At 38.3% G+C, this 27,887-nt stretch overlaps 1 protein-coding gene across 1 annotated transcript; it reads right to left on the reverse strand.

The window, feature by feature from the left end:
- Positions 1-1,761: 1,761 nt before the first annotated feature.
- On the reverse strand, positions 1,762-27,887 carry LOC125263302 (hydroperoxide isomerase ALOXE3-like). The gene is made up of 14 exons (XM_048182314.1): positions 27,744-27,887; positions 27,387-27,591; positions 21,838-21,919; positions 21,623-21,745; positions 11,482-11,585; positions 11,217-11,386; positions 10,972-11,115; positions 10,584-10,787; positions 9,969-10,055; positions 9,645-9,814; positions 9,196-9,317; positions 7,683-7,783; positions 3,475-3,645; positions 1,762-2,824 (listed from the first exon to the last, which is right to left on the reverse strand). Exons 1-14 carry the CDS (start codon positions 27,885-27,887, stop codon positions 2,645-2,647), a joined length of 2,007 nt encoding a protein of 668 aa, XP_048038271.1. The 3' UTR covers positions 1,762-2,644.

Consider the following 27,887-nt stretch of genomic DNA (forward strand, 5'->3'; position numbering starts at 1 on the left):
AAACAGTCAGTTTAAAGAGAAAAATGGTATAGAGATAATTTTGAATGTTTAATGACAGTGTTTTGGTAAAAAAGGTCAGGTTTATTGCTCGAGTTGAGAACCTCTCTCATGGATTTGAGATGGTGGGCCACCAAGAATTGAATGCTGATTTCTGAACCTGGGAAAAAGACACTTTTGTTGCATCACATGGATTTCTTCAATTCTTCAGCTTTCTTCAAATGGGAGGACATTGTCTTTCATTCTTTGAACTGATTTTGCACTCATCCACTGGACGTCATACAGGACTTTCTGGACGATAATCAAAAGACAATTCAGACAAAGAGTTCTAACAAGAGTATTGTTTAATGTTATTGAATGCGAGTCAGATGTAAATTTTGGATATCTTTTTATTTTAGTTTGGTTGAATTGTGATTATTAGGGCCCAAGCCAATGGCGAAGGCCCTATTGTTTTCTTTAGTATAATATTTTTTTTTTACTATTCAGGCATTTTTGGGGCCCTTAACATGCTCAAAAATTCTTGAAACTTTGCACACACATCGAAATCGTTGGCCATCAGGGCCAAGCAGAAGCTATATTTTGTTGTAGAGTGCTCATTAAGCATACATATTGTTAAAGAGGTTTGTTGTAGTGGACTCTTTTAAGCATATCACATGGTGGGGCCTGTAATTTTGCTTATTTTGTGTAATTGTTACATTTGATGTATATGGCACACTTACCTGGAAACACTTCAGGAGTTTCGAAGTCGTCATCTGGTTGGTTGACTTCTACAGGATGTCCGGGAGATGTGTGAGTTGTGTTCTTTAATGGTCTGCCTGGAAACAAATGCCATGAGGCAAAGCTCCCTCATGGAAGACCTTTGTGTTTACAACTGTGAGACTGAGTGCTTACCAGAATCAACATAACATTGGATTTTCAAAAATAGTTTGCGCCTCCATTGTTGCAGTGAATTTGCACGTTCCTGAATGAATAATTTTTTTAGATGCAAGCCAGTCTGTTATTGTTGGGATATCGACTTTAATTTTCACACGCCCCTAAACATGACGTGGAACAAAACAAACTGTGATTGGTTGCGTTACATGTCGGTCAAACGTCCTTTTGGGCAGTCTTTGGCCAATGAAAGCTGCGAGACAGTCCAGACCTTCTGCCATCAGTCTGCAAGACTAAGTAGGTTGTAACAATGGAACACCATGTATTTGACATCAGCTCATGACATCTGTGATATTCTTGCAATGGTTTTAATTGGTGCCATTTGTAGTAAACAAATTTGGGTACTTGAATAAGAACTTGACAACTTTAGCTAAAAAAAAGCAAAAACATTTTTACAACCATTCCTGGTCCCCCCCCTATTAGTAGCTCCCTGCTACTGGAGATCAGAGGTTCATTTATTTATTCCATGCTTCAGTATTTTAAGGAAGGTATCAGTATTTAGACAGAAAAGCATAGAGAACTATAGAGCTATAAAAAAATAATCGTCTTTGCTGTAGATTCACATGACATAGAGATATTATTTCAAAGACTTACGGAGGGGATGAGCTTGCACACAGAGAGATGTAGACCGCAGAACTAGTATAACGTTACATTGAAGACACTAATACATATGTCCGTATCCGTTTTGCGCAAACTTTATACTTTTACTTTATACTTCAGCCTTTAAGCCCATAAACGCTGACACTGTGGCTCCCTATTTTGATTTTAAACACACAATTGCACTTTTCCACACATCCACACTTGGAAAAAAACATACACAAAGAATAATGTAAATCTGTTGACGCAATGTTGAGACTTTTTATGTTAAAATAAAAATCATGTAAATGTCTAGATAATTTATATGCCATAAATGCACCTGGAATTATACCCTGGAGTGGACCCCTTCTTGTTTGCTGGTTTCTAAACTGAACAAGTCGTTGTTTTTGGAATAAACAAAACAAAAAAAATATTGCATCATACTGTACTTTGCCCTGTAACACAAAGGTACAAACAACAAAGATAGGACTGTTTTAGTTTTACAACACTAGTTTATAATATATGAAAGTTCTTTTTTTTTTTAATTGACAAAGCTATTAACAGAAAGATACGGAGCCCCCAAAGGGACCTTTGCAAAAATAAAAAATTGACAGAGTTTCATGTGTGCACAAGAAACAAACACTGCATTCCATTCGGAAGGGCTAATCCCTATGCCCTAATCCCTTCAAAGGGTTTACCCTCCGGAGTGAGAGGGATGAAGGGTGTAGGGGTCCAAAAAACTCTTCTTTTGGAATGCACTCCTGCGTCATCTTAACAAGACAATCAAGGATGAGTAGATTGTGCAATCTGTGCCCTTTGTTTAACGTTAGTTTATTTATTTATTTTTGGTTTATCGCACCATATTTGAAACCGTATTAGATCTTTATTAATTCATTCATGCTCACATTTTCTTCATAATTTTGAGCATAGATCTTTGTAATTTTGAGCAAACAGATCTTTAGTAGTTCATGTGCATGCATACTCTTGCTTTCTTCACAGGCAGTGACGCACAAATGAAATGGGTTTTAGTATATACAAACCGGAAATTTTAGTGAAACTCTGTATATTTTTTTTTTTTGCAAAGGCCCCTTTTGGGGTTCTTTAGAAAGACAAACATATTAAGAAGGACTACTGTCTCCTTTCAAATGGCTACACTGTTGTCCACATTTTTGGGGTTCAGATAGGTGTAGGGAAGCTCCAACTTCTTGTTCCGCTCCTCGATGAGGTCCGACAACTCCCTCAGATCCTTTTGAAACTCTTCAATAAGCTTGCAGGGGATGTCTTCATCATATAGATTTTCTGGGAAATGACCCAGAGGGTACTACGGACAGGGTAATAAGATTGTAATCATAAAAAACTTGTTGATAATAAACATGTTTATAATTATAACACACTATGCATGACAGCACACTAATATTCTGTAAGTGCCCACAGCAACACTACACTTAAGGCCCCGATATACTTCAAACAAAGTTCGAAATGCGTGACCAGCGATATACTGTGGAGATCTTACCTCAACAAACTCTAACACACGAAATGAGTCAAATGCGGTCCAAGCGAGTGAAGGCGGAGCCTCGGCGCACACCTCCTATTACGTTATCGTCACTGACCAATGGTAGTACAATGGTGTTTTGCAGCTGGAGCGAACTTTTACTGAAAGTTCGCTTTGGCAAGCCGTTTCAAACTTCCAAAAAGAACACAAAACAAACTGGCCTGATTTTGTTCGAAATTACGTCATATCAGTTCATTCTTGGATTTCCTTTGAAGTATATCAGGGCCTTTACAGTTTGCTGAATGCCCTTTTTAATGTAACACGTAATGCAAACCAGAGGAATGAAAGCACTGTAAGTAAGCCATCATCATATAGAGTAATATAATGACAAACACAAGAACGGCATTCAGTTTCTCTTTTTCACAGCAAAAATTAAATGGCAGTCTTTTAACCTGTGCCCTGATGATGTACAAACTCACATGGTCTGTAGAATCCTTGCTCAGCAGTCTCAGGACAGCCGTCCCATTCACCGTCGTGCTCACATCAGGAAGGGTCTCCAGGATCGTGTCCTCAGTGGTCTGGCCTTTCTCCTTGGGAGGGGGCTTTCTGAGGGCAGTGGGGTAGTTAGGCATCCAGCCGCCAAAGTCAAACTGGGGGGAAAGAAGTGGTGAAAAATTTGACATATAAGCCAAATATTCACAAAGAATAATAAGCATAAGAGCACATAATTAACATCACTTGGGCTGTGGAAAGTGTATATATATAAAGGTTCCCTTTCAATACTGCACTCATACTGCATATTGGGAAAAACTTATTTTTTTCCTCGATACTTAAGCCTTTTTCAATAACGCAGTGTAACTGCGAATTGGTTCAAACTGGAAAACTTTTTGAACCAATGAAGGCATGGCGGAGCTGCGCGAGCCTATGGCGATCCAGCATACCAAAGCCCGCCAAAATGGGTGGGCCGCCTGGCTATATAAGCGAGCATTTCGCCATAGAATTTCAGATCTTTTTCCTTCAACGACAACAATGTTTCTCTTCGCTGGACTTCGGGACTGAACGCCTTCACCTTCTCTCGCCTGCTTGGAACAGCTCACTTCTCACTGTTGAAGAGGCAACGCAGCGGACCAGCTGAGACTCGCCTACCGCCTGCAGCTCCGGTGCCCTCGCAGACTGCCAGCCTTCGAGTGCCGCTCTTGATCCACCCGCTTCACCGCTTCCGGTCTCCTAACATCTCGTTAGGATCCTGCTGTGTGACCTGCATCAACGTAATGACAATATTTCAAGTCCTAGGCAGAGGCGGCGCTCACTGGGACTTCACGTTTTCACTGCGAGAACTTGAGTCTAGCCTCTCTGTGATCGCGGATTGCTTTCTTCACGAAAAGCGGTCCCGCCCCTTGCGCCCTCCCATTCTCCCAAACAGCAGGGCAAAGGGTCCAGCACCCGGAGTAAAAATATATTTAGTTACCACTTGTAGTACACCATGGGTTCAAATGCAGTATAAGTAGTATCTAAATACATTTTTAAAATGCAGAGATAGTATATTAAAAGCACATTTAAGTTCATATTTCATGGTGTCTCAAAATAGCACAGTTGAGTACACTTGTACTCAAGATGTTCTTAAGATTATCTTAAGAAGTACTAAAGAAGAATTTTTAGTATATTAAGTACAAAATTAGTGCACGAAAATATAGCACTTTAAGTACATTATTGTAATATACTTTTTTTTTTTCACCTGGGCTCTGCGGTTGGATGGAAAAATAAGCGAGCCCTTCTATCCAAGCCCTGCAGAACGACCTCTGCTCTCGCCGGCAGGGCCTACTCGTCTGCAGAGCAAGCTGCCTCAGCACTCCACACCATGGCCATTCCCACTGCCACGAGTCACCCCAGGCCTGCGCCGACTCAGTAGCTGCAGCGCACCCTAAGTAGCAACGTCAGTGATCTCGCTGCTGTAAGCGCCCGTCTTTCCCAAGATGCCAGGGACCCCAGACTAGGATTACGCTGGACCCAAAGTCTTCCTGATCCATCAGGAAGGAAGAGAAGGGGGCAAAGTCCCCCTGTGGCCCAACCACCCCCAAAGCTGCCTCGCTTAGTTCCCCCACCACCCCATTCAGTTCCGGGTGTAGGGGACAAAATGTTTGTTATGTGCCCTGTTGTTGCGGCCATACCAAACTCCGTTCCTAAGGTGAAACAAAATAAAAAGCAAACTTCCACTTCCACCGTCCTTGGTGCACAGGCCTCAACTCAGCAGCCTGTCAACCGACTTAATCCAATCCCTTGTTAAGCGGGCTGAGGCCTGACAGGCCATCCCCTGAGTATCAAGCTGGGTATTGGGGATAATAAATCAAGGTTACTTGCTGCAGTTCGCCCGAAGACCCCCGCGCTTCAACAGAGTGGTTCCCACTTTGGTAAAAGCGGGCAAAGCGCATGTCCTTCGCACCAAAGTGATGACTCGAGAGTGAATCTGGCTTGACCTTGACCACAGACTCCTGAACCACTCCCTCATGAGACGGAAGCACAGGATGTTAACGTTGAAGCAGATCCTCATGCAGATTTGCCCCGGGGACTGATTCTTCTCACTGGAACTGAAAGATGCATACATTCACATCCAGATAGCCCCCCATCACAGACGAGTCTTGAGATTTGCATTCGAGGGAGTGGCTTACCAATATACAGTCTTTCCCTTAGGGCTGTCCCTAGTTTCTCACACTTTTACAAGTGTATGGACGTGGCGCTTTCCCCTCTGAGACAGATGGGAATCCGCATTTTGAACTACCTCAACGACTGGCTCATATTGGCCCAGTCTCAGGACGAGATAGCACACCACGGATCCATGCTCCTCAGCTACCTGGAGTTCCTGGGACTCAGGGTCAATTTCACCAAGAGCTCACTGCTCCCCAGCCAACAAATTTCATTCCTGGGTGCAGTTTTTGTCTCAGCCCAAATGAGGGTTGAGGTTTGCGTGGGACTGTCCCGCTCCAACAGGGTTCTATTCCGCATGTACCCGCTCCCGCCTAAACTTCACTTTGTGTTCACCCGCTATCCACATATAATGATTTTCTTCCCGACCTGACAGGTACAGCTAAATTTAGATTGAAATCTTTTTTAACATCCACACAAGAACAGAATGACGCTGACTGACGACTGTTTCAAAAACATCTCTCCAAAATCTGATCACAAAGGTTGAATGTTCTCTGAAGGTGTACTCACACAGACCTCTAATGCAAAGAACATATTGTAACCTTCGCATTCAAGATTGGAGGGTTTAACTCAACAGGTCAAAGCAAACAATTCACCAGGCAGACTTTCAGTAAATAAAAACTTAATTTTCTTTATTCTTCATAAGGTATAGGTATAAGAGAGGGGAATGTGGAGAAAACTGTAACTCAGGTATTTCTTCTTCTTTCTCAAGTTGCTTCTTGTGGCATCAAATTACATCTGGAGGGAAGGTCGAAGGGATGTAGGATTAGTCAAGGTGGTTCAGACTACTCACATCCTTCACTAGGCGTCTACCCTCACAAGCTTGTCTTGGTTAGAACTGGTCCAATGCCTGGGCTGTGGCACACTCAGCACTCTGCGTCTGCTCACCTCCCCTGCTTCTCTTCTACTGTGGCTTCGTTGTTCTTTTTTATGTGGCTGCTGATTAGGCCCAACAGCCTGCAGCTGAGGCTCCCTGTCAGAAGGGAGACTGTGCACACCTGTGTTGGAGGAGCTATCCCTGGTCCTGAACATCACGGGGTGGCCCTGATGGTGCTTTCCATGGTGCTGAAGGTGACATGCTTCCTTCTGGCCGTCACAATATCTTGCCAGGTTTCTCAGGACAGGAAACTGGGGACTGTGTGAATGCCACCACTGCAGAAAGGTTTGTTTATTTCAAGTTCAAGCACAGATGCTCTATTGTCAAAGCATCTCAGGAGCGACCGGGTTATTGTCAGACCACCCGCTCTCATCTAAAATACACTATAGTTACCGACCGCAATCCACCTTTCATTCAAAATTTAATCTGGGCATTCAGCAGCTCATGGCTTCAGTCAGGATCAGAAAGTTTTTCCAGAGGATGCTAAGGCTGATGGCTTCCACCTCCCCGGTCTTGGAGCTCGGCCTCTTGCGAATGCAGCCTCTGCAGTAAACCTAACCTGAAGGCTAAACCTTCGGGTCCCACCTCATGCTTGGCGGCACGGCCACTTCTTTATCAGGGTAAACCAGGCCTGTTTAGCAGCCCTGAAACCTTGGAAGGACCCTCAGTGGTTCAACTGTGGTGTTCCCCTGGGGGTGGTATCCAGAAGGATGGTGGTCTTGACGATGGTGGTTACGTTCATAACCAAGTATGTTTTTCTTCTCGTCGTGAGCTACTTGCTCTAGGGGGTTAAAGCATCTTGAGGTAATGTTAATAACAGACAACAGTTAAAAGCAGAGTCTGTAATTCGGTTTTGTGAAAGGTTTTTATATTTAAACTCAACAGCCAATCAAATGAAACTCCTCTCCTTCGTGCTCCCGAGGCTTGATTGATTGGGGTTGTTTATAGTTATGTTTGTTTCTCATTCACAGAGCCAGGACAACAGAGACACTGAACGGACAGCTAGAGGAATGTATGGAGCAATTCGTTTGATAAAAAGTGTATGGGATTAGGATCACAGACTGCAACTTTAATGGCTCTGTGTGACTGGAAGTGAATTGACTAACTGACCTGTCCATTGTTTACAGCGGAATGTTGGGCTGATGCAGTGAAGATCACCATGGTGACAAACTTGACGAGCTCTGTCACGGTCTGAAAAGATGATGGCATTCCTAGGAAGAAGAATGAAAGGCTGCTTCTGTGAGGAACTCACTTTAGGACATTTTACACACACACACACACACTTTTAAAAATAGAAACAGAACGATTTAACATGTCTAGCCTATTGACTGACAGAAGCTGCTTACGCTGCCTGATTGGCCTGAGGAAACGTTACGTTAGCAGAAATCATCATGGCAGAATCAAAAAAGCGAACAGAATGAAGATGAGCACAGAACATTTCTATCTGAATGGGAGGATTTTTTTGTTGTTGTTGAATGAAATGGAAAACCATTCTGCTTGATATGCTAGACTACATTGTCGCATTTTAAGGGTTCAAATCTTGAGCGCCCATTTCACATCGCTCCATCCTAAGGTGGCCCGGGAATTTCCCAAAGGCAGTAAACTGGGCAAGTACAAGGTAAACACTTTGAAATCATAAAGTCAGATTTTTCAGAAATTTACCAAGCATTCAGTGACAGTGACATTAGCGTCATATCAGCAGTCACGGCACACCATTGAAGAGAGAATATCGGACAATAACAACTCGGGTGAAACACATTTATATTCAGATCACTGAACTTTGACAATTTCCAGCACAGGTTTAATGATGTGATCCATTTTATACGTACACATGCTCTCAATCACAGGCAGTTCAAAAATCTCATTGCTGAGCTTGATGAAGATCTTCCATCTGATCTGCTTCATCACTGTGCTGTGAGATGGCTTTTAAAAGTTAATGTGCTTTCTCTCTTTTTTTTGAGCAATCCAGTTAAGCTGTTCCTTGCAGAGAAACAAAAGGACTATCCTGAGCTATGTGATCCCTATGTGATTCAGATTTGGCTTTTTTGGTCGACATTTGGTTGAATGTGGACCTGCAAGGGAAGTTAAAGATGGTGCCTGACCTGGTGCAGGGTGTTTTCACATTTATCAACAAACTCAAGCTGTTCAAGAAGGATCTACAAAAAAGAGAGTTAACACATTTTCTATCCTTGTTGGCAAGTGGAGAAGCAGCAGAGGTTGTACATGGGAGTACTGCACAGAATCCAACATTGCTTACAAATCTTGAACAGAGTTTTGAGGACAGATTCTCCAGCCTACGCAAAAAAAAAAAGAAAAAAGACCACATATTGCATTCTCATTAACCTATTCACTGCTGAATCAGACTGTTTATAAGCCCCTTTAGTGGAAGATTAAGCAACATTTCAGCTTGAAATGATTGAACTTTCTGAGGATGACAGACTTTAAAGTGTTCTGAGGGAAGGAACTGTGGAGTTTTGGAAGACTGTGCCAATTGAGAGATACCCTAATGAAGGGTTTTTTTTTTTTTTTTTTTGGCTCATCATGCTGAAAAGGTTCACCACCCCTTGTCTAGACACATTTTATCTTCAACTGCAACAGCCCTGATAATGGACTGGTAACAGACCTGAGCCATCTCTTCCCAGGAAGCCATTGGTGAATATCTCACTGATCCAATCCTGCAGCTCTGTGTCCTTCTGCACGTGTGCATCGCATTGATAGTAGTGTGACAAGAAAGCCACAACAAACCTGTAAGCAACACAGTCAGATGTTTTCCAGGTTTACATATTTACAGCTTGACTTTTTTTAGATTTGCTTTGCATTTATTTCTTAAGCTGGATTTTATTCAAAGCGACTTGCAACACTGTATAGCATGTGCTTACTAACTATTAAACCCATGAACCTGTATAACTGACACTGTATTTGTTGAAATATGAATCAGAAAGTGCACCAGGATGTATTAGTTCAGTCCTAAAAACTGGATGTCTGAAGTAACACACACATACACATAGTTGGAGAGTAGAAAGCATAAAGCCTATTTAAAACACACTAGATTAACTCCACTGGTAGTCATACTTGTTGATGATGTTCCACAGTTTCATCCCATCATCTCTGTAGTAGTAGTGGGGTACATTCTCCAGGCCTCTCTCAGAGATGTTATCAGGAAGACAGAGGGCGCTGTAGGTCAGGGAGGCAGTAGCACGCTTCAGTAACTTTGCCAATGGCTCTCCGCCAATTCCTGCATACTAAGAGGGAATAACCAAGACACGTGATGACTGAAAACAAACTGAAAGTCCATGAAAACAGAAACTAACGTGACAGCAGGTACATAGGATCATGAGGGGGAAAAAAAGTGTATTGGATTATAATTGAACCTCTTCAACCCTGCCATATGCATACCATGGTAATGGCCCCATTCTTGGATATCAGCTGATTCCGTGCCATGATGTTGATCTGGAGTGTGTATCGGATATGGGGAAAGAGGAGCTACAGAAGGAAAAAATGTAAGTAAGAGATTTGCATTCACCACATTCTTGAATTTTAATTTCTTGTGTGTTAGTGCTTGCGTTAGTGCGCGTGTGTGTGTGTGTGTGTGTGTGTGTGTGTGTGTGTACCTGTACCTCCAAGCGTTCTTTTTTGTAGGTGTGACTCCCTACATTCCATTCCTTCAAGTTATTTTTACATGAATTACAGAATGATTCCATTTTTTGAGAAAAGTTACAGGAAAGTGAATGGGTTTGAGTAAGACATTAGTGATCCCTCATGTACCTAATGTTCTGTGTAGGCTGAGTCGGACCCGCTCTCCAAAAGGCAAATAGTGAAGGGGAGGCTTTTTTACAAAGCAACATTTCTGAGGTAAAATGGACAACTGCGACCACAGACTACAACTGAAAATCTACCCTGCTGTCAAATAGTATAAAAGAAACAGTATTCAACTTATCTGGAACATGCCGTTTTGCTAAAAGCCCTCACCGTTCACACGTCAAACCAACTCATGTGTGACAGATTCAATACCTTGTAGAGAGGGTGTGGAGAGGGAAGATTGCGCAACGTCGCCACGGTGAACACCTCTGCCAGAAGGTGAGTTCTCAGCAGGTGAAAGTCAACCTCATGAACGGCAAACTCTGCATTTCGGACAAAGATCTTGGCCAGTTTCCAGTCGGCCTTTGAATCCGTTGGGAGAAAGATGGGATTCTCTTTGCTGGGTTTTTGCTTTAACTGTGCAGATTGAATTTGAACATACATGAAAATGGTGCAAACGATTTCTGAGGGAATCTGGATTTTTCTCTCTTTCCAGAAAAAGGATTTCCAAGGTATCTGTCATAAGTACTCCATGAAGACATTGACACTTTAAAAAAATAAACTTGCGTAGATTGCTGCACTTCAGATTCAAGATATTCACCTGTATGGCGATGGGCAGCATCATGCCATGGGGGTCGCAGTACAACAGGACCAGGGGAGCCGTGAGATACTGCTGCCTGCCACTGACTACATTTCCCACCAGCTCATCCAATATCTTATAGTCAGACAGGAAGATGTTCCCTTTCTGGGTGTGGGGGTAGATCATACCAAATAATGAGGAAACACAGAAAATTAGACACAACCAATGCAAACCAGACCCAGTAATTCCAAGTCATGCCAGTGTACCTTCATCTCCTGCTCCAAGCTGCTCCCTCTTAGGGAGTCTTTGACCATGTCGTCTGTGATGGGGAAATTCTCGGGCAGCTTTGAGCAGTGCTGGATCATCATGGGGTTGAGGCCATTTAGAAACTGGTAGCCAAAGAACTCGTCCTCATCCCAGTGCTCCCGAATGTATTCTGCGAAGCATGTTATATCACATTTGCTACAGCACAGACAGTACTTTACTTGTAATACAGTGATTTTGAACATTCCATTCTTTCGAGATGAATACCAAAGGTTTTGTTTCTGTTTTCATAAAGGATCATGGCCAGTTGGCTGATGCTTTTCCACGATCTTCTGCTGTCAGCTAATCCAGTTAGCTTCAGAGCAGCGAACCTACACACACAGAATACACAGGGACACAGTGCAAACTTTAATAGTGGAACTAACCTTCGTATACAACCTATGATCCATCCCAGCTGTAGTTGGTAACAGCATCTTTGTAGTTACTTTTATATTAGATATTAAATTATTACTATCTTTTATAAGACATGCCATCTACTTCCATTAAAAATAAACTGAATATACACAGATCATGTGTTTTTTTTAATACTTATTTTTTACCATTTCCTCCATTTTTTTTTCTCAGAGTTTTGCATTTGCAGCCAAAATATATATACAAGTCTTTCCATTTTTACTTGTTACCAGTAAAATCGTTAAATGTTTATCATCTTTTTCAACCTCATCTGGAATATCTCCCAAATATAAAATAGAACATTTAGTATATGTAGAGTGAAAACACTATTAATAGTAGACCATACAATCTGCCAAAAACCATTCACCTTTGGACATTGCCAACATGGGTGTGATAAAAAAGCGAGTCAGATTTTTCCAACAAAGCTCACGCCATATTCTTGAGCTTGTTGAGGTATGTGGGATAGTACATATTTTATTCCATTGATTACATAATGAGGAAATGCCGACCTCTTTTTCCCATTTTAATCTTCCCTATTCTAATGAATGTGTCATGATCCCAGCTCCCAGTCTTTTGTTTTGTATGAACTCTTGCACCACATTAACTGTTGCACATCACCCTGGATTACATTTCCCATCATCCATTGCACTGATTACACACACACACGGCTGTAGCTAATCACACACCCTACATAAGCCATGGACTTTCTCTCTGTCATTGCTGAGTATTGTTTAGCCCTGTATCCGACATTGTCACCGTGTTCCTTGCCTAGCCTGTGTTTTTGACCCTGGACTGTTTCCTTGTTTATGATTGTTTGTTGCCTGCCTAGACCTTTGCCTGTGATTGGATTACTCTTTTGCCTTGCCTTCTTGTATCTGTTTGCTGGTGTTTGACCCTCTGCCTGTACGACTACGCTCTTCCTATTAATAAAGCCTGCACGTAGATCTCCAACTCTGTTGTCCCATCCCATACGTTACAGAATGATTCCTTGAATTATTTATCCCTTTATATAATTTGGATACAGTCTTACTTGTGCCTTTCTTATATGTCTGTTTGATAACCTTCACAATCTGATTAATCTCATGAGATATCAACAAATGGGAGTCTAATCTCTTGCTTTACAAGACCAAACTTTTCTTTTAAAGTCTGAAATAGGGCAGTCACAATATCAGATTTTTCGTGGCCAAAAGGATTCACAATATCGATATCGAGATATCTATAGAAACCTTGAAAAAAATGTACAATGGTTATGTTCGTGGCACTGTAGTACAGGTTACTGGTGATAATTTGGGTTTGCATAGTTTGTTTGGTCTGCCGGAGTCTTTCAGTGCAAGGTACTGTTGCAGGTTCTGTTTAGCGGAAAAGGACAATTTTCAGACAGATTTCTCTGAAGATTCTTCCAAAGTAGTTTTGCGCACCAAAGATATACACACTGTTCACTGTCAAGAAATGGCTTGTAATCCATCCCTTCCATACGTTTTTGGTGTGAAAAGGTCATGCATATTAAATTCATTGGAGTATTTTCACACAACAGAGAACTTCTCAGTTGATGTGATGCATGATGTGTTAGAAGGGGTGGGCCAGTACGAATTTAAATTATTATTTCTGTATTTGAAGGAAAAACATGTTACATCAGCAGAAATAAATTCAAGAATAGAAAGTTTTGATTATGGTTTCATGGAGAGAAACAACAGGCCTACTACTACTACTATTTCAAATAATAAACATTATATTCTCGCCCATGTTATCTCAAGGTTTATCTGTATATTTAAAACATTTAATTGTGGATCACCACACACTGTTTAAGAAGTAGTATCCTCAGAAAAACCTTTTACCAAAGCACCATTTTCTTATCCACTATCCCCGTTGCATTCAGAAAATTGGGCCTTTCTTTCATTGTTGGTGTATGAGGTATGAAGGCAAGCATAATTGTTTAAAAAAAAGGGCTTAAATCATTTAAAAATATTACCAAAACGCTGGCAAAAAAGCATCAGAATCATATGGCATATAGTTGGCGAAGTTCAACAACTTTTAGTTGGTTAGACATTGGTCCTGGAAAAATGGTGTCTTTAAATATGGTAAAAGGAGGTTCTGAAATTGCTATGGCAATGCAAGTGCCCAGTAGCATTCAGGTTATGAAGGTTAATTGGGCTAAACATAATGGGTTTGTTTATCCCCCAAACTTGGTTATCTGTGGCAAAGTTGATTCTGAAGTGCCCGTGTTTTATCAGATTGAGTCAGTTCTGATAATGTGTGAAAAACTGTTGCTACTCACAGTGCCTTTAGGTACAGTAACTTTTCAAGAACATTTCCATGCATATGAGGTGATCAGAGCAAAGCAGGATTTTGTTTTTTTTCATGTCGACAACCTGCATCACCCTAGGCCTTTTGACATACAAATGTCATATAGAGGGAATGACACAACTCTCCTTGTCGTGCCATATTTCTTTCTCTGGTGAACATTTTTATGATGTTATACATGTTTCGGTCAGAGACAAGGCAATGGGTTTGCAATGTAAATTCAATGACATTGAATTGCTTTATTTTTTTACAATAAAATGTGAGTTCTGTGATCTAGTGTTATTGTGCTTGTTTTTATTTGGATAGTAGTTGACAGTTCTATAATTCAGTAACACTGCATCTCATGATTTATATATTTTTTAAAACACTGTAGGGAAATGAAAAGTAAATATTACACTTAAAGTGTCTTTTTTAAAGTAAATTTGCATTTGACTTTTTAAAGTTTTAAATAAGGAAATTTGTTTTACACAAACACATCAATTCACTTCAGAAGGCCGTGTTCATCTGAAAGAAGATAGTCATATTCATCTAGGAAGGATTGAGGGTGAGTAAATCATGGGATAATTTTCATTTTTGGGTGAACCATTCCTTTAATACTTCAAATCAGTTTTCAAGATGTATAGGCAGTGGTAGGAAACCAGTATTTGCAATCCTTGTGTCTAGGGTAGAGGATGCTACAGTATTCTCATGACAATCTGATGTCTCGAGTGCTTTTGGGTCTCGCTCCCTGTTTGTGCCATTGACTAGTGTGTAGATCAGTTACGGCTTGTTTCTCTACACTCATTATGGCCTGTTGAGAAGCACTATATTCATCGGACTCACCGGCTATATGCTGAGGGCGTCCACGACGAAGCTCTGTTGTGTGTTCCGTCTGGTTTGTTAGTCCTGCAAGTAACTTTGTTTCAACAACTGCAATCCTTTGTAAAAGTCTGTGGTAGTTTGTGTAGCAAGTAGATTCCAGAAGAGGCATTTTCTTTCTTATCCTTTTGAATGTAGGCAGCTGTGTTTTTTCTTCCCCAGAATGTAAGCTGATGGCAGTGGGAGACTGGATTAAAAAAAATCCACTTTTTTTGTAGTAATCTTCCAGTCACCAAAGTTTCTAAATTTAGCATTGATGTCAAGATTTGTCATTTGAGCTCTGTGCTGATTTGCTGAAGTTAAAATTAGGAGATAAAATATAAAAGTGAGCAATAAGCAAAAGCGTCCGAACAGCAGCTAAGAAGGATGTAAAAAAGTTAGATTCGAGATCGGCCTTTAATTTACTAATTCTCTAAAATCAAATTGCGCTTTTTTGTTTGTTTTTTTTTTTTAAATATGAGGTTTAATAATAGCCAGCTTAAAAGTTCAGTATGTATACTGATGACAAAGATGAATTAATAATATTAAGAAGAGCATCTATGACTTCTGGAAGCATCTCTTTTAGTAGCTTAGTCAGTCTAGGTTCTAACATACATGTTGTTGATTTAGATGATTCAACAATTTTAGATAATTCATCCTCTCCTATTGCAAAAAATGAATGAAATATTTCCTGTCGGACACTATAATGCACTGTCTGATGTGATACTGTTGCATGGTTATAATTTTCTCTCTAATATTATCAATCTTGCAAGTAAAGAAGTTCATTAAGTCATTACTGCTGTGCTGTTTGGAAACGTCTAAAGTTGAAGCTTCATTTTTCTTTAATTTAGCCACTGTATTAAATAAATGCCTAGGGTTGTATTTGTTTTCTTCTAAAAGGGTCAAACAATAAACAGATCCAACAGTTTTAAGGCCTTTCTGAATACAATAGTGATGTCTTTTAACAAAATATGAAAGCCCTCTAGTTTTCTTTTCCTCCAGCTGCATTTTTCTGGCTGCTCTTTTAAGGGCTTGAGTGTGCTCATTGTACCACAGCATCGGATTGTTTTCTTTAAACTTTTTAAAGCGCAAAGGAGCAACTGTGTCTAATGTGCTGGAAAGAGAGAGTCAATAGTTTCTGTTGCAACATTGAGTTCTTCTAAGTTGTAAGATTATTTATAAAGCAAACTTTAGTGGTAGAAGTGATAGTTCTACCATATTTGTAACAGGGAGTCAGTTTTGCAGCCATGGCTAAATGTAGTATACTCAAGACTAGACTAATGATCTGAGATGTCATCACTCTGCTGCAGAATTTCAACAGCATCAACTTTGATTCCATGTGATCCATCTAATGCAATATTAGATCCAAAGTATGATTATGACAATGAGTGTGCCCTGGTGGCCTGTATACAGTAGCCAGCACAAATATCAAGTGGGATTTATCACTTACACTAAATATACAAAAAAGCACCATCACTTGAAAAGAATTATATTTGAAACTAGACCTCAAATTAATATTGAAGATATTACTATAAATTACAGCAACACTTCCTCCTTTGCCTTTCAGACGAGGTTCGTGTCTACAGGGGCTGGTCATATAATTAGAATATCATCAAAAAGTTGATTTATTTCACTAATTACATTCAAAAAGTGAAACTTGTATATTATATTCATTCATTACACACAGACTGATATATTTCAAATGTTTATTTCTTTTAATTTTGATGATTATAACTGACAACTATGGAAAATCCCAAATTCAGTATCTCAGAAAATTAGAATATTACTTAAGACCAATACAAAGAAAGGATTTTTAGAAATCTTGGTCAACTGAAAAGTATGAACATGAAAAGTATGAGCATGTACAGCACTCAATACTTAGTTGGGGCTCCTTTTGCCTGAATTACTGCAGCAATGCGGCGTGGCATGGAGTCGATCAGTCTGTGGCACTGCTCAGGTGTTATGAGAGCCCAGGTTGCTCTGATAGTGGCCTTCAGCTCTTCTGCGTTGTTGGGTCTGGCATATCGCATCTTCCTCTTCACAATACCCAATAGATTTTCTATGGGGTTAAGGTCAGGCGAGTTTGCTGGCCAATTACGAACAGGGATACCATGGTCCTTAAACCAGGTACTGGTAGCTTTGGCACTGTGTGCAGGTGCCAAGTCCTGTTGGAAAATGAAATCTGCATCTCCATAAAGTTGGTCAGCAGCAGGAAGCATGAAGCAAGGCTTTCAAGTCTCACGCACTGGGTGCGAGACACATTTTTTATTTATTTTTTTTATTCAAGTTGTCGTCACCATTTCTGAACAAACTTATGATTAGGTAATATACACAAGAAGCTTATGTTTTATCTTAAGGTTTTCATTCAGTTTAAAACATTAAACAATATGTGTAAACAAAAAATATAGGCCTAAAGAACAAAAGCATCTTAAGCTCAAGCAGCGAGCGGGAAAAAACACTAGTAAAGTTATTGTGCAGAACGTAACGTACCAACCCTATCTCACAGCGAATTCGTACAAATTAACCAAGTGGCTAAATCATACGAACTCGTACGATTTATTCATTGCATTCAAAACAACCTTGTCAAGGTGAATTCGTACTAATTCACACGACTTAATTACGTGGTTAAATCGTACTGTATAGTACGATTTCTTGTTCGCGTTGAATAAGCGTGACCCAACTCTCGATTGGAAAGCATCGCGATATTAAACAGCAGTTACACGTGCCACATCTCGGTAAGTAGTCTGTCATATGCTGTTCTAATGTCCTTTTATAATGTTCCATATAAGTCCATTATATGTTATTTATTAATCAGATCGGCTCCATAATGGATTTTATCTGCACTATGTCTCACTATATATCGTTAGCTAGGGTGATTAAACGCGTTAGCGTTAGCTAGCTTCGATCAGTTTATGTTCATATTGGTGGAATAATAAAAGTACTGACCACCACTGTACTTCTATTACTATTCTGTAGTTTTAGCTCAATAACAGCAATGCTTACTATGCTTTTACCATAGTTACTGTTATTCTACTGTGCTAATCTGTAGCTAAAGCACAAGCATTTATTTATGTTTAGTCCTTGTTATTTATGCTGTTAATTCCTTTTATTTAATATGCAAAAATTGTAATTCAGCATTTCTTTTTCTACCTTGCAGTTACTTCAGATCCCACACTACTCCTTCATATAGACTTCTACAACACATTAACCCAACGGCTCTTTTAAGAGCCATCTCTTGCAAAAGCTCTCTCTCTCTCTCTCTCTCTCTCTCTCTCTGACACTCACACACTCTCTCACTCACTTACTCTCACTCACTTTCTACATCATTTTCTCACACACAAAAATATGGCACCTGGAGCTTTGCCCTAGATGGAACTCTGTCATCCATCATGACAGTGAAAATGGCTGGCCTTGGAACCATGTTTCAAATGGGAGCCACCAACCCCTGTGCTGAAGGCCTCAAAACCTGCTACCAACACCTACAATAAACAACACTAACCATTATCTCTCTCTCCTCTCTCTCTCTCACACTCACTCACTCACATACACACTAAAATGCTGAATTAAATAAATATTTTTTTATTTTGTACAAATTTGTGTCATTTTTCATATCAGACCCCTGTCCCCACCCAAACCCCCGAAATCTCACTCTGAACTCAGTTCAAAACTTGAGAGCCCTGATGAAGTGCTTTAAAACTTTCTGGTATATGGCTGCGTTGACCTTGGACCTCAGAAAACACAGTGGAGATGACATGGCACCTCAAACCATCACTGACTGTGGAAACTTTACACTGGACCTCAAGCAACGTGGATTGTGTGCCTCTCCTCTCTTCCTCCAGTCTCTGGGACCCTGATTTCCAAAGGAAATGCAAAATTTACTTTCATCAGAGAACATAACTTTGGACCACTCAGCAGCAGTCCAGTCCTTTTTGTCTTTAGCCCAGGCGAGACGCTTCTGACACTGTCTGTTGTTGAAGAGTGGCTTTATGCGACAGCTGAAACCCATGTCTTTCATATGTCTGTGCGTGGTGGTTCTTGAAGCACTGACTCCAGCTGCAGTCCACTCTTTGTGAATCTCCCCCACATTTTTGAATGGGTTTTATTTCACAATCCTCTCCAGGGTGCGGTTATCCCTATTGCTTGTACACTTTTTTCTACCACATCTTTTCCTTCCCTTCGCTTCTCTATTAATGTGCTTGGACACAGAGCTCTGTGAACAGCCAGCCTCTTTTGCAATGACCTTTTGTGTCTTGCCCTCCTTGTGCAAGGTGTCAATGGTCGTCTTTTGGACAACTGTCAAGTCAGCAGTCTTCCCCATGATTGTGTAGCCTACAGAACTAGACTGAGAGACCATTTAAAGGCCTTTGCAGGTGTTTTGAGTTAATTAGCTGATTAGAGTGTGGCACCAGGTGTCTTCAATATTGAACCTTTTCACAATATTCTAATTTTCTGAGATACTGAATTTGGGATTTTCCTTAGTTGTCAGTTATAATCATCAAAATTAAAAAAACAAAACAAAAAACATTTGAAATATATGAGTCTGTGTGTAATGAATGAATATAATATACAAGTTTCACTTTTTGAATGGAATTAGTGAAATAAATCAACTTTTTGATGACATTCTAATTATATGACCAGCACCTGTATAACAGTAATCTTGAGGGGTGGACTTGTTTCAAGTAATGTAATCATCTGGTTTTAGCAAGGCTTCTGTCAAACACAGCACATCTAGTTTATAATCTGTGATCATATCATTTACAATAAGTGATTTTGAAGAAAGGGATCTAATATTCAGCAACCTGAGCTTTATCATTTGTTCATCTGTGTCAAATGTTTGTTTGTTTGTTGTTTTTGTATTTACTAAATAGCAGACACAGTCTCTATGTGATGATATCTAGGTGAAAGAGTCTCAGTGTTTTGGGATTTATCTGACTGTGATGTGAGACAGCTAGCAGACAGTCAGTCAGTTTAGCCCTGAGTTCAGCAACCTTTTTGTCATGAGATGCCATTTTTATGTTTCCGAGCTAATCACGGTGCCACAGCCCACCTCATGCATTATAACTAAACGGATACCCATTTTGTTACATTTACACATGGCAACATAAATGTATCTCCGCAAAATCAATATAAATCTAATCTTCAATTCCCACTTTATATGCAAATAGATGTGCAAAACAGAGTTTACATCAACGAAAGCAAGATATGAGCTGCATTTTATTTATAATCAGGAAATTCAAATCAAAGACAGCAATTGGAGAGAGAGCAGCATCAGCACTGGTAACATTATTTAGTGTCACTACTTTTAATTAAGACTGTGTGTTGAGCTCCAGGTTGTGATGCTGAAATTTCAGTTTCATTTGTGGCAGTTTGAGTGTTGGCTTGCTGAAGAGATGCTCTCCTCTGCGTACTCCCCTGAGTACTAGGAGCGCTCTCGCACGTTTCATTTTTACCATTTTAGGAGGAGTAAAATTTGCATTTGTGGCTTCAACAACCAGATTAATTTTGTCCAGTTTAATCTGTAACATGAAAAGAAAAACCCTCTCTTTCGTTCGTTTCATGATTGGATAGCTATCCAAAAATACATGAAGTGACCAGGACAGGTATACATGAACAGAGTTTCCACTGCCCCCAAGCTCACAACTCTATAATAGAGGATGCAGACTAATATATTATATATGAATCAACAGTGCTTTGGATCAAACCAGTATCATTTCTAGTCTGCCAACTCTGATTATCACATGTGTAATAAATAGTTATGTTTAGTTTGTTGCTATGTAAAGAACAATACAAAAGCGTTAATAGTCATATGATTATTCATCTATTTAAATAGAATTCATTACAAACAGATTAACAGGCAGGAAATGCCAGGAAAAGGACTGTGTCTTGTTTCATAAAGTTTTCTAGTCAACCTCTCTCATGCTAATTCAGATTAGCACAGTTGTTTTTAAATTAATGTAGTTTATTTTAATTCAAGACTCCATAGTCCAGGTTTTAGTAATCTGAACTTAATCTGTGTTACAGAAAGCCATTTTTTAAGCCATGATTAACTATTCTAGATTAAGGCCTATCCTGGCTTAATTTAAACCCTGTCTGGGAAACCGCCCCTAAAAGTCCAACTAACCAAGAGTTAGGGTTAACCCTAAGTGTATAACCCCCTTGTATATTACAGTCTCCCACCACCAGGTGGTGTCAGACTTTAAAAGAAAGTAGTCCACCCTTAGCAGGTTCTCTTCTGGTGCTTGGGTGTAAATCATAGGTGAAAACAGTTAAAACAGTTAATCCAATGAATAACAGATGCTGTGCATTGGGTGAAACTACGTCAACAGTCAGACACAGTTATAACAGTGATACAGTATATCTTAAGCAGGAGAATCTGTCTTCTCCCCCATTTTCTGCTACAATGATAGGAGCCTCAGTGCCGCTGCTACTGATAATTGTGATCTGGAAGAGGAAGCTGTTACGTTCAGGAGAAGACACGCAAACAGCGATTTGGCAGAACACTACTTTACTCACTGAAACTTCAACAGCACCGAATACGGCACACCAGAGAGGCATGCGCACAAGTATGATTTCACAACAGTATTACGACAACAGATAACAATGAAGAACTGGTTAACAACCACAACAGAAGCCTATATGGAAAATATTAATCAAGAATAGGCCTATTGTACAAATTGCTTAGAATTGAGGTAACAATAGAGTCGACACCTGTTCAGTTGTTTCCCTAAATTCGTTTGGTTGTGTTGTTCTAAAAACCCAATATTAAACACTGAAAAGAGATGAAGACTACAGGAGGGTTAAAAATGACTTGGTCACTTACTGCATTCCACCAATGGAGTAAAACTCGGTTTCCTTTGTGAAAGAGAACTGGACTTCAGCTGGCAGAGCAAGGGCGGTGTCGTAATCGATCACTTGGGGTGTGCCCTCAGCATACACTCGCCACCTGGGAGTGGAAAATTCAACAGAAGGAATTTAATTTCACTGAATTTATTTTATTATAGCACAGACACTTGTGTTGGTGTGCTGCCCACAAACCTAAATAACTTTTGTTGCTCTTCTCGCTGCCTCGTCCTTTGTCTTTGGGCTATTGGGTTGATGTCCTGGAACACGAGTGAAGCTGGAATGGAAACATTCATTCACAATCTAAAAGCTTTGCTTATGTTTGCAAACAAAAACTTTTTAGAAAAAATTACAGTATTTCGTATATATTATTACAAACATAGGATGATGACTTGTCATGCATGTGATTTTTTGGGGGGTGTGTGTGTTGGTGCATGTACACTGTTAGCCCGGATAAGTTGAATTTACTTAAAAAATTTGAGGAAACTGGTTGCCCTAAAAAAATTAAGTAATGATTAAGTAATGTGAACTTAATAATTCTTAATGTGAATGTGAACTTAATAATAATTAAGAGTTCATTTAACTTAAAATGTTTTGTAATATTAATTACTTTGTAGTTATTACAACTAGTATATTTAAGTTCAATGTACTAAGCAAGTTAACTTGCCACCAATCAAAATTCATCCATGCCTCCCATCATGCATTGCTGCATGAATAAATTATGAGCTGAATTGTCTTAATTTTCTTTATTCTCACTATTTAAATTTTGCTGTTTTTCTGTGACTTTTTAGTAGCTTGTTTTCAAATGTTCAGAGTTGATCTGTTTATCAAAACATGTTGCTTGTCACCGTCGTTGAGATTCACAGGCTGATTCTTGATGTCTGTGTGTGCCTAAAATGTATATATATATATATATATATGTATATATATATTTTTTTTTTTTTTTTTTGTGATAAGGACAACTTTAAAAAAAAAAAAAAAAAAAGGTTTGTAGAAGTTGATCCTCCGCTGTGGGATCACAGTGCTGCTGTAATCAATAATGTAAATCTAACTCAGAGATTGGGCTCTAAATGAGTTCAGTGATTCAGATTGAATAATGATTATGTGAAAACATAACCAACATCACCTGATCATCTTTTAACTTTGCTTGTCTGGTTGGTTTTAATGCAGTTAAAACTGCCCAAACAAAATGTAATATTAAAAAGTCAAGGGTCAAGAGCTCAACTAAAACAAACCCTGACCCTCGATGATGGTAACTTAAAAATTGTGATTTTCTCCTTTGGTGAAAAACTATAAAAAGGTAAATGGAAAAAAAATGTCTGTAGAACAGCCAAAACAAATGTTCCAACTGCTCATCAACAGCTCCTTGAATTCACGCACACCACGACAAAATGGCATCATTACCTGCCGCAAACCAGTGTGTAGGAGGCGTGGCCAGGAGAAAAACTTCATAATTTTAAGTGCATTTAACTTACATTTATTAACACATTCAAATACACCCACAAATTAGTAGAATATACTTATTTTTTATAAGTAATGCAACCAAACTTAAATATTTTAAGTATATTGTAATTATATTTTTAAGTAAATATAAAATCCGGGCTAAGAGTGTATATGCAGTTATCATTTTGTGTCAAATTGTTGGATTTTGAGGTAAAATCATACCGTATATATATACTGTATTGTTATATATTGTGTTGACAACTCATCAATTAAATATGTTCCATCTTATATTCTGCATAATTGGGTGTTTTTAAATAAACGCTGACAAAAACTATACAAGTTTTAGGGCTGGACAATATGATGATATAACATTGATATAAGTGATTACGCGGATTTAAACCTACCTATATTGTAGTTATATAAAATATTCACAGGCAGATTTGATTTATGCATTTCCCCGGTGTCGAAATCAGGCACATATAAATGTCATGAAACATGACTCCTGGCTGCATGTCAATATCCATGGATTAGGTTTATTTGACAAGTTGTATGGAGCACATTCAATTCCAACCTTTAGTGTAATTCGTTAGTTTTACTCGCGTTTTCGCAGTTTCCTCTATTAAATCCAGTCACGCAGCAGGTTCTTTTGCCACTCAGTCCAGCTGAGGGAGCGTGTTCCGGCTGGAAAGTGATGTTGATGCATACCCTCTATTTTTACAAAACGCGACAAACGGTCTCCTTTCTCAGGGTCATTCTACAGAAACGTCCACTTTTGGTATGACAAAATGTCTTAAAATGTATTTCTTTTTCTAACATTTAAACTTAGACCACATTATTATATTACAATTTGACTTTATGAATACACATAAATGACAGCTTAATGATATATATTTTTTTTTTGTACATTTATTTAAAGACTGCATGTCCCCTTTTTTGTCACTGGTGTTACCTTACTTCTCTGGCATTTTTAAACTTTTTTATGAAATGTTATTTCTCAATTTTTTCAGAACATGCAGTCAGATACAGAATAATAATGATAATGATAATGCAAAAAATAAGGAGATTGTGTGTTTTTTTATTTTAATCAGGTTAGTTAAAAGTGTGATTGAATGATGATAATTCAATTGCTCAACCATGTATTTGATATAACAATGAAAATATATGAAAAACAGTTATAAAAAAGTAATGATGCAATCCTTTAAATCTTAATTCTTGAGTGTAGCAGAATTCAATGGATGTAAAATTATTATCATGTCACATATGACATTTTATTTAATGTGTGTAAAATGTGTAAAAACAGTAACACCAGTGACAAAATGAATCACCAGTGATCACATAGGACCAAAGATCCTTATTCTTCAACTATAATTAAGTAGATTGGACTAAATTTGGTGTACAATAAAAGACTATCATTGACACTTAGTGAAAGCAGTCAGTAAAAGATCATAAACAACATTTTTAAACTGTCTGTAAAATACGCTGTCTGTAAAGTCGCTGCACTGAATTTAGCCATATACCCTTAATTTAGCCATTTCTGACCAAAGGAGGATTAACAATGAGAAAGAGAAGTTATAATCATGTAATCTTAGTGCGATTTTATGCAAAATAACTAAATGTATAGCTTTAAATAAAGTTTATCTATAAAAGGGGAACACCAGTGACATTTTTCATGAAAAATGTATTTTACAAAATGGCTGCTGCAGGTGTCAATCCACATGTTGTCAATCATGATATATTCACTAAATTAAGTAGTTTAATCCATTTGTATTCTAGTTTTTTATAATTCCCTAACAATAAAGTAGGTCACACCAATGACTTCAACTAAAAGATTCATATGAAAGTATGATTTTCTAATTAAAATTTCTGATAACTGAAAAGAGACAGTGGGCTTTCCATTGGCCTTTCTTCATTGATCTTTAGGAAATAGGAAAAAGGAAGTCAAGTGATGTCATCAGTGTGATTTTTTCTTTCAAAATAAGGGGTTTTTGTTAAAGTTAACACCAGTGACACAACACCAGGGGACAACTACATTCTTTATATATTTTATAATATTTATTTAGCAGTTGGTTTTTTATGTCATTTACATAATATATTTGATAGTTATGCATACATTATTGTATTTGAAATGGTAGAAAACCTGTTTGTGAGCTCAAAATAAAGCCCTTTCCCTCTGTACATGACTGTGGGGACGAGAGCTTCTGTGGTGCTTGGAATTATTATAATTAATTAAAAAACAAATATTGCCACATTGATGACTCAAGAAGGTTTAATTAACATTAACAAGATGACTCGTTGAAATCATTTTGGGAGTGATGACTGAATGTATTTTTAGTCACATGGCTGAATATAAGATTAGTGTTGGCAAAGTTCAGAGGCTGTCATATATGTGACCCTGGACCACAAAACCATATATTTGTAACAATAGCCACCAATACACTGTATGAATCAAAATTATCGATTTTTCTTTTATGTCAAAGTTCATTAGGATATTAAGTAATGATCATGTTCCATGAAGATATTTTTTAAATTTTCTACCGTAAATATATCAAAAATGTATTTTTGTAAGTAATGCATTATTAGACCAGATTATTATAAGACTCTTGTTTGCGTGTCTCGCTTTAAAAGCCAATAGTAACTGAAACTGAGTTTAATGCACAATAATTATTTTTGCATACAAAACACGTTCAGATCAAGCCTCCAACATGCTGCGTTATTTTCATCATCTAATGATCATTAGACTTGAGTCTGCACAAACTGAGTTTACAACAAAAACAGCACACAGGTGCTAACTGTAAAGAAATGCCAATTTCATGTGGCGATTTGCTCATAACTTCATGAAAATTGCACAGATCATATCATGACACATCATCATTTATAGATTAAAATGAGCCCAAAATAAACATAATCCATTGTGGCGATCACAAAATATTACTGTTGAATGATGTAACATATTTGGCTAAAAATAGGTCTCTTGTTTTTGCGGGATGCAGTGTGTTATCCAATGTTCCCATAACCGTCCATGCTTATTTTCCAATGTGGAATAACACAAAACTAGGCTTTTTAATGCATCTAACCATTTTGATCAACTCTTAGTGCTGAGTAGTCTCTATACACCTGGAGTGTACCGCCCACCCAGCAACGAAAACGTTAATAATATATATTTGTTTGTTTTTATCAGCAGTTTCTCAACATGAGAATGTCTAATTTTAATGTAATTTATATTATTTAAAAAGTGTTCTATCAAACGATACCTAATTTTGATGCTCCTTGCTATATTTTTTAAGTTATGAGTCTTTACTTGTGTAAAAACTCTAAAAATGCCTTCAATGCCTTCAAATTTTTTGTTTTTTTGCACTCTCAGATTCCAGATTTTCAAATAGTTGCATCTCGACCAAATATTATCCTAACAAACCATACATCAATGGAAAGCTTAGTTATTCAGCTTTCAGATGATGCATAAATCTCAATTTCAAAAAACTGACCCTTAAGTTCCAATATTAAACATAAGCTTTATATTGATTCAATGCATTTTGTTGGGGAAAAAATGTGTCATGGATTTATTGCATTTTGGGGAAAAAATAAGTTTTTACACTGCAAAAAATCTTGTTCTTACTTAGAATTTTTTTGTCTTGTTTCCAGTCCAAATATCTAAAAATTCTTAGATCAAGAAGCATTTTTTTGACAAGTAAAAATTATTTTCTTGTTTTTAGGAAAAATAAGTCAAAATTAAATGAGTTTTTCCTTAAAACAAGCAAAATAATCTGCCAATGGAGTAAAATAATCTTAAAAATTATATAGCTTATTTTTGGTTTGAAATAAGATTATTTTGCTTACCCCACTGGCAGATTATTTTGCTTGTTTTAAGGAAAAACTCACTTAATTCTGACTTATTTCTTTCTGAAAACAAGAAAATAATTTTTACTTGTCAAGAAAATGCTTCTTGATTTAAGAACTTTAAGATATTTTGACTAGAAACAAGACAAAAACTCTAAGTAAGAACAGCATTTTTTTGCAGTGTATAATAAATCTTTGAAAATCAAAACCTGTATTTGAATTTTTAATGTTATTATAACCTAAGGATGCTATGTGAAAGTTTGAAACAGAAAATAGTGGTAGAGAAAACACATTTTTACTCATTAATCAAAATGGAGTTATTGAGTTTTGGAACCAAACTCTTCAAATGTATTTAAATGTAAGTGTGACGTTTGTGTGTGCAGTACATTTGCAAGACATCACCACTGCACTTTAAAGTACACTGATAAATGTGAATTTTGGCCATGACCCGTAATGGGAGTGCCTACCTTTAGCAGGTCTTAAAACCAGACTCTCGTTACAGCCAAGCCAGGAGTAGCACGGAAACAAAATCTTGTCACCTTCGGGCGTGTTGACTAAGATCTTATCGCAGAACCACTGGTCGTAAAGAAGACCCATAAACGGCTTGGAGAAGAGCTTGACAGATATGAGCTCTCCCAGGGACGCCTTGCAATTTATCTTAAAAGCACGCACCTGCACAGACATATGGGAATATATTTTAAGATAAATAAAAAATGCATTATTTTATCATTATTACACAAAACTTTTTTTTTCAAATGTAAGGATTCTGACTGATTGTTTTTGGACCAAAACTCCTTACTGTTGGTTTAACTGTTTGCACTTACCGATCCTTGACAAAAGCCCTGAAAGCGTTGTAGATTCTGTTCCTCACTTTCAGCCTCAGTACCACGCAGCTGGATAGAGATAAGGCTCTTGGTGCCCGCCAGAAGCCTCTGTCCAGTGTGTGTCGTTACTGTGTAGATCACCAT

This window comes from Megalobrama amblycephala, linkage group LG1, assembly GCF_018812025.1.
Source record: "Megalobrama amblycephala isolate DHTTF-2021 linkage group LG1, ASM1881202v1, whole genome shotgun sequence".
Taxonomy (NCBI): Eukaryota; Metazoa; Chordata; class Actinopteri; order Cypriniformes; family Xenocyprididae; genus Megalobrama; species Megalobrama amblycephala.

Excerpts from the sequence above, each read along its gene's own strand:
- LOC125263302 (XM_048182314.1), bottom strand. The coding sequence starts at position 27,887 with ATGGTGATCTACACAGTAACGACACACACTGGACAGAGGCTTCTGGCG. Across the intron at positions 21,920-27,386 it reads GGTTTTAAGACCTGCTAAAG|CTTCACTCGTGTTCCAGGAC; the intron begins GTAGGCACTCCC and ends TTTCCATTCCAG. Across the intron at positions 7,784-9,195 it reads CCTGGGAAGAGATGGCTCAG|GAATGCCATCATCTTTTCAG; the intron begins GTCTGTTACCAG and ends TCTTCTTCCTAG.